Source organism: Mastomys coucha, unplaced genomic scaffold (genome assembly GCF_008632895.1).
Source record: "Mastomys coucha isolate ucsf_1 unplaced genomic scaffold, UCSF_Mcou_1 pScaffold5, whole genome shotgun sequence".
Classification (NCBI taxonomy): Eukaryota; Metazoa; Chordata; class Mammalia; order Rodentia; family Muridae; genus Mastomys; species Mastomys coucha.
In genome coordinates, this window is record NW_022196911.1 from 93,044,918 (window position 1) to 93,052,787 (window position 7,870).

At 49.5% G+C, this 7,870-nt stretch overlaps 1 protein-coding gene across 3 annotated transcripts in view; it reads right to left on the reverse strand.

Moving 5' to 3' along the window:
- The window catches only part of Tbx21 (T-box transcription factor 21), a 19,095-nt gene extending 12,610 nt beyond the window's left edge, over nucleotides 1–6,485 (reverse strand). The window contains exons 1-2 of one of the 3 annotated variants that reach the window (XM_031351467.1): nucleotides 6,395–6,485; nucleotides 4,802–4,934 (exon numbers count right to left, since the gene is read on the reverse strand). In XM_031351467.1, coding sequence (XP_031207327.1) covers nucleotides 4,802–4,934; nucleotides 6,395–6,446 — 185 coding nt within the window. In that variant the 5' untranslated portion in view covers nucleotides 6,447–6,485. Of the gene's footprint in view, nucleotides 1–4,801; nucleotides 5,482–6,394 lie in introns of those variants that run through there. The other 2 variants (XM_031351466.1, XM_031351465.1) reach the window with 2 other exon arrangements.
- Between the last annotated feature and the right edge of the window lie 1,385 nt (nucleotides 6,486–7,870).

Below are 7,870 nucleotides of genomic sequence, written 5' to 3' on the forward strand. Positions count from 1 at the left end.
TTTTTCTGAGACAGGGTTTCTCTGCATAGCCCTGGCTGTCCTGAAACTCACTCTGTAGATCAGGCTGGCCTTGAACTCAGAAATCCACCTGTCTCTACCTCTACCTCCCAAATTCTGTGATTAAAGGTGAGCACCACCACTGCTGGGCCACTAGCACACTCTTGTGAAACACTCAGAAGGCATTTAGGAATTTCTTTTTTAGGTATGCTAGTCTGACTTTTTTAAAAGATTTATTTATTTATCTTATGTATGAGTACACTGTTGTTGTCTTCAGACACACCAAAAGAGAGCATCAGATCCCATTACAGATGGTTGTGAGCTACCTTGTGGTTGCTGGGATTTGAACTCAGGACCTCTGGAAGAGCAGTCGGTACTCTTACCTGCTAAGCCATCTCTCCAGTCCGACTTTTTAAATTACTTATTCATGTATGTGTTTGCACATACATGTATGCATGTATGACTATGTCAATGTAGAAGGCAGAGGACAACCTGAGATATCTTTTCTCAGGCACTGTCTCTCTGTCTGTCTGTCTGTCTGTCTGTCTGTCTGTCTGTCTGTCTATCTACCTATCTATCTATGTATCTACCTATCTATCTATCTTCCTATTTATCTATCTATCTACCTATCTATCTATCTACCTATGTATGTATCTATCTATCTATCTTTCTTTCTATCTATCTATCTATCTATCTATCTATCTATCTATCTATCTATCTCAACACAAGAGTCTTTCATTGGCTAAAGGTCTCTGATTACTCTAGGTTGGCTGGCCAGGCCACCATACTTGGGTAATTGGCTAATTTTCTTTTCCTCTTTTTTTGTTTTTTGTTTTTGTTTTGTTGTTTGTTTTTTGAGATGGAGTTTCTCTTGTAGCTCTGGCTGTTCTGGAATTCACTTTGTAAACCTGGCCTTGAACTCACAGAGATCCACCCACCTGCCTCTGCCTCATGCCAGGTCCTCATGTTGGCAAAGCAAGCACCTCACTGACTGAGCCATTTCTCCAACCCTGGTTGATGTTTTTGTTTTTTGTTTATTTTGTTTTGTTGTTGTTTTTCTTACTTTTACTTTTTTTTTTCTTGGTGGAGGTGGTGGACAATACCCACATGTCACAGGGTATGTTTGGAGTTCAAAGAACAATCTATGGGGGTCAGTTCTCTCCTTCAACCATTTGGGCCCTGGCAATCAAACCCAGGTTGTCAGGTGTGGCAGCAAATGCCTTTACCCACTGAGCAATTTTGCCAGCCCATTATTCTTTTAAATTCCACTTCTAAGCCAAGCATGGTTACAGTGTACACTTGTGATCCCAGCATTCTGGAGGGGGAAGCAGATGGGTTGAGAGTTCCAGGTCAGCCTGGGATACATGAATTAAGATCTTATCTCCACCAAAATTCATTTTCAGAGAAACATAAAGATTCAAAGCAGAAAGATCACCAATTGAGGGCCAATTTTGATTGCACGACAAGATCCTATCTCAAAATACCCACAACGTGGGCAAATGCCTTTAATGGCAACACTCAGAAGGCAAGAGCAGACAGATCTCTATCTACATAGCGAGCTCTAGGCCAGCTGAGCCTATAGAGTGAGATCCTAAGTCAAAACAAAGTAACTCACAACAAAAAAGACCAGACCAGCTGGGCAGTGGTGGTGCACGCCTTTAATCCCAGCACTTGGGAGGCAGAGGCAGGCGGATTCCTGAGTTCGAGGCCAGCCTGGTCTACAGAGTTAGTTCCAGGACAGCCAGGGCTATACAGAAAAACCCTGTCTTGAAAAAACAAAACAAAAACAAACAAAAAAACCCAGACCAATATTGAATAGTTTTGAAGCCAAGCCTGATTTTTTTGTTTGATGCTTTCTTTTTTTTTTTTTTTTTTTTTTTTTTTTTTTTTTTTGGTTTTTTGAGACAGGGTTTCTCTGTGTAGCCTTGGCTGGAACTGACTCTGTAGACCAGGCTGGCCTCGAACTCAGAAATCTGCCTGCCTCTGCCTCCCAAGTGCTGGGATTAAAGGCATGCACCACCACTGCTTTGGCCTTTTGTTTTTATATAGTGTGATTTGTCATAATAAAAAGTTAGTTAAAGATGTACCTCAGCAGCAATGTGTCTGTGTGTGCAGAGCACCCACAAGGCCCTGGGCTCAATCCTTAGCACTGAAAAGCAAAGTAAGGGATTGGTGAGATGGCTCAGCGGATAAGAGCTCTGATTGCTCTCCAGAAGGTCATGAGTTCAAATCCCAGCAACCATATGGTGGCTCACAACCATCCATAATGAGATCTGATGACCTCTTCTGGTGTTTGTGAAGACAACTACTGTGAAGTTATGTGTAATAATAAATAAATTTCTTAAAAAAGTAAATTAATTTTGGTTCTTTGTGACAGCGTGTCAACCATGCATGGTGGCACATCCTTATAATCCTAGCACTGGGGAGGCAGAGGTAGGAAGAGCTGGCGTTCACAGGAAGCCTTTGGTACATAGCAGAGAGAAAGAAAGATGGAGGGGAAAGTTACTATGTAGCACAGGCTATTTTCCAATTATGGGTGTCACAGGGGTGCATTACCACAGCTGGCTTTAAACAACAACAACAACAACAAAACAAAACAAACAAACAAAAACCATGTCTAGTGTACACTAGGCCCCAGGTTCCAATTGCAGCACTAAAGCAATAAGAGAGAAATGGAAAAGTACACCTCCAAAAGGGAGAGACCAAAAGTGGTCACGGGAAAGCTATCTGGTAAGAACACACAGAAGAGGCCACAGAGTCAGGCCGGGGAGAGAGAGGGGGTCCCTCCAAAGGCCTCCCCTAGCAGCTCACAGACAGACAGGCCCCAGCCCAGCTCAGCCATCATTGAGGTTGTGGCTCATGCTCTCTCTCTCTCTCTGACGGAGGAGCTGAGGCCTGACAAGGCCTTGAGAAGACTGGCCAGGCCCTAGAATGAGAGGGCCTCCTGTGGCTGACACACTAGAAAGTGCCATAGTTAGAGGCCCCACTTAGTCTGCTGCGGGACCTAGAGTAAGCCGTAGTTATCCCGGCAACTCAGTATTCATGAGTATGAAATGGGGAGAAGGCCAGGCCTGCCTGGCTCGCCATGAAATAATGGAAGCGAAAGCATGCAGGTATACCACGCAGGGCTTTCAGACCGGTAGGTGGCTGTTTTTGCTGGTAGCTGTGGAGACTGGAGAAAGAGGAGCAGACAGGTGCCATCTAAGGCCTGGTCCCAGCTGTGGAACCTCAGAAGAGTCCCTTGCTACCTCTGGGTCTGCTTCTCTCTCTATGCAGTGAGAGATAAAAACTTCTGGATCCTTCCAGTTCAGACACACTCTAGGACCAGAAACCTGGCCAGTGCCAGAAACACTCAGAGGATTGGGTGAGCGCAGGAGTCTCCTCAGAAGTCTTTGGAGATGAAGGATGAGCCAAAACCAGTCAGATGGCTTATCCTCGGTTATAATCTCTGTGAGGAAGACCTCGGCAGCTTGAAACCATCTGTAGTTAGCAGCGATCTGCGCCCCCACCATGTCATCCGGAGGGAATGTCTTCTAGTGAAAACTCCTGGGGCCCAGTAAGGGCTTCTGTGCCCCCTCCTAGAAACCTCACCCTTGCAATCTCTCAATTATCTCTTGAGTCTCCATCCTGACACATCCTAACTCACTAATGGCGAAAGTCCTAGCTGGTCCTCACTGGGGAAGGCAGCTGACTCTTCCCAGAAGACACAAGAGGGTCCGCTCGGGGTGTTGCGTACTAAAATGACCCCTCACAAACTGCAAGTTTCTCTTTCTTTCTTCAGCAAAGAGACTCCATCCGGAAGCAGCAGGCTGAGCCACAAACCATACCACTAATGCACCGGCCTCAGGGGACCCCCTCCATCTTCTCCCAGGCTGGACTGGTGAATAGCTGGGTGAGGAAGTGGACATCTTTTTAGGGACTCGCCTCAACTCAAAGGGCACAATACAAGACTGGACACCAGCTACGACTGATCTTGAACTTGGCACCTTCAGACCCTGGGCATTTATTTGTGCCTTCATAAGCAAACTTCTTCCCATCTCTCTACACAACACACAGACACACACACACAGACACACACACACACAGACACACACACACACACAGACACACACACACACACACACACCTCTCTCCCTCTCTAGACATATGATCTCAAAGTAAGACCGGAAAAGAAACTTGGCGACCGCTTCTCCATGTCACCAAATCCCAGTCTGCTCCCCCCTCCCCCATACACCAAAGCTACCCTAAGCACAGCAGTAGCAAAGGAACAGGCACACTGAGATCTCAAAAATATTCTGCCCCCAACACTTGCAGTTTCCCATACATAAGGGCTGAGAGAGGCAGCTAGCTCCTGTCAGGTTCATAACACACACTCCTCGCAGCCCACTGCGATCCTAGACAGAGGCAAGGAACAAGTCTGCCCCCCCCCGCCGCATCCCCCCCACCCCCCGGCCAACTCTCGGTGAAGCGAGAGTCATCCTTTCCTCTGCTCCAAAGTAACTTCTAACTGCGCCCACAGCATCATCTCTGTCCTTTTTGAGCCCTCTGACGGTTGATGTGATACCCTCAGCACCCGCGGCTCTCCTGGGCTTGCAGTGCCCTGCCCTCCTCTTAACTCTGATCCCCCGTCTCCTAAAAACGAAGCTCAGACTACGAATACCAAGACTCAGCAACGTGCAGCTTCAAAATTTGATTTCAAAAAAAAAAAAAAAGAGGAAAGTCGTTGTTCCGGTGGGCCACCGAAGCCAAACTCCCGCCGGCTCCGCCCTGCGAGCTCGCAGCGCTCGGCGCGCACCTCACTCACCGTCCTTGCTTCGTGATGATCATCTCCGTCTGGTGCTGGTTGAACTTGGACCACAACAGGTGGTTGCTGAGCGCGACTCTCAGTTTCCCGGACACCTCCAACCCCGCGGGCAATGCGTAGTCCTCGCGCGGCCCTGGGTAGAGCCCGGCGCGCGGGTCAGGGGCAGGGTAGCCATCCACGGGCGGGTAGCCTTCCGCACCCGCGGGCGGCGGGAAGGGCTCGCCAGACCCGGGGAAGCCAGCCGCCTGGGCCCGGGGTGGGTAGGCGTAGGCTCCCAGGAAGCGACCCGGCGCGGCAGGCACCAGGGCGCCCCCAGAGTAGGGCGTCCCCAGGCTGCTACCTGCGCGGCGATCGGTCGGGTCCTGTGCGCCCGGCTCGGGATAGAAGAAGCGATGCTGCTGGTCCGCTCCGGGTCCCCGACCCTCGTCACTCGGCATCGGCTCAGTGCCGGTCAGCATGTCTCCGCAGCCCGGCTCCACGATGCCCATCCGAGGCGGGCTGGGCGCCTTCCCGCAGCCGTCGAAGAGACCCGAGGGTCCTTGGGGCTGGGGCGACGGGGGCGGGGTCCGGGGACCAGTGGCACTCCACCTGAGCCGGAGCTGGGACGCCTGGCTCCTGAGCGCGCGTTAGACAGGCGCGCAGCTGCTCCTGGGCTTTCTCGGCAGCCGGCGCTGTCACTAGCGGCGCGGCGGCCTTTGCTGTGGCTTTATGAAGCTCCTTGGGTCCCCTCACCCCGCCACCTTGGCCCCGCCCCGCCCCGCCCCCTCGTGGCTAATACAGCGCGAATTCACTTTTGGTGAGGACTGAAGCCCCCACCCCCACCCCCAAGTGGGGATCCGTGAGTCTCTTGTCGCCCCAATCTGGGAGAGAGTCAACCTGCCACCTGAAACTCGAGCGGGTTTCTCTCCCCAGGAAATTCCGCCCGTCCTGGAAGGCGCAGCAAAGGCCCTTTCCCCAGATGGGACCATCTGAGCATTCTCACGCCTCTGACAGGCTCAGAGCTACTTAGACTGCACATATTCAACAGATATTTGTTGCTGCCTCCTGTACGCCCAGGCTTTGTGACTTTGCACAAAATGTTTGCTTGCTGTCTCTCGCCGTCCCCCACCCACCCAATCACTACCCGCCCGCCCACCCTGGAGCCCGAGGATGATGTTTGTCCCTTTAGCCCAGACTTGGACGTTGTTGGATAACAGGCTCCCAAATAGACTGCACCTAAAGCAGCCCACTGAGGGCTGGGCTGGCTGAAATGCTCCCACAAAAGCTCGTTCACGTGGCAGCGTAGCAGCCAGCGAAAGACAAGGGAAGTAGTGTGTGGTTGTCAGTGTTCAGAGTCCCAGGGCTGACTCTGACTGTGACTCGGGTGTGTAGGACCTGGGTAAGTCACTTCCTTTGCCTGAAAGTCCCTCAGGCCTGATGGGGTAGGCAGCCGGTGTGTGCCTGTTTCCATTCTATTATAGAAGAAACAAAGGTAAGTGCTCCAAGCTGGCTGACAGGGAGTCCAACGCCTGCTCTGACGGAGACAGACAGTCCTTCCTCCGCTGTTCTATTCCAATAACTAAGGTAAGTCATGCATTTTGAGAAGTATCTTACCTCTCAACTGAAAATGAATCCATTGGGAGTTTTCTTTTGAAGTAAAAAGCATCCTTGGGGTCTGGGATGTAGTTCAGCGGTTGATGGAGTGCTTGCCTAGCATACACCACGCTTCTAGTTCCATCCCCAGCTTTGTATAGATGGAGCATGGTGGCACATGCCTGTGATCCCAGCACTTGAGAGGGTTGGTAATTTAAGGACACCTTCAGCTACAATTTGGCCCAGCCTGGATTCCATAGGATCCTATCTCAAAAATAAGTACATAAGAAGTAAAGCATCATTTAAGAGTTACTTGTTGAGCTGGAGAGATGGCTCAGCGGTTAAGAGTACTGACTGTTCTTCCAGAGGTCCTGAGTTCAATTCCCAGCAACCACATGGTGGTTCACAACCATCTGTAATGGAATCTGATACCCTCTTCTGGTGTGTCTGAAGACAGCTACAGTGTACTCACATACATAAGATAAATAATAATAATAATTTAAAAAAGAGTTACTTTTGAAAACAACAACAACAACAACAACAACAAAAGAGTTACTTGTTATTGTGTGTATGTGTGGGCATCCATGCCATGATACACGTTCAGAGTTCAGAGGATAGCCGTGTGGAGTCAATTCTTTCTTTCCATCCTTATGTGGTTCTGGATTTGGATCTCAGGTCATCATCAGGCTTTAACAAATGGCTTTAACTACTGAGCCATCTTGCTGGCCTCAGGACTAAAAACATCCTTTGTACAGAAAATCTAGGCAGTGAAGAAAAGCAAAAGTTAGACAAATCACCCCCAATACCAACTCCTGAAAGCAAACAGTATTAACATTTTGAGACTACCGTTCCAGATACCTCTCCTGTATAGACCCCCTCCCCGTCTCTGTCTTTTGTATGCACACACAAATGTCTAATTTTACATAAACTTCTCAGTCTGCTTTATCACGTGGGTTCTTGTTTTTTTTCTTCACTCAGCAAGGTATAACGGATTTTTTTGCATGTCAAATATATAAAGATCTACATCTTAAAGAATGCTCCAAAAAATACTCCTGCACAGTTTTATTTCGTTAAAAAGAGACTTCTTTCCCTCATCTCTACCCCATCCCACTTCTCCCCTGGGGTGTGACCTCATCGCTACATTTCTGTCCCAGCCCAATAGGACTTCACCCATAGGGGCCCAGGGGGACACTCTCCTCCCAACTAGAGCTGAACCAAGAGACAGGCTGCTAGGTGAAGGTGAAGCTAGGGACCCCAGGAGGCAGACATGACCCAGGGAAAGGTGGGGGTAGACAATCAGTGCATCTCTTGAGAATGAGGCCTGGATTCATGACAGCACCAGAAATCTCACTGGCCTCCTTCTCACCCCCTGGCCCCCTACTCCCCCATAAAGGCTTTTATGTGTTGTTGGTCTAAACGAGGTGCCATGGCTTGAAAGAAGGTGACCTTTGAATCCTGGGCTACCTGTTATGAAAAATAGATTTCTGAGATTCATTC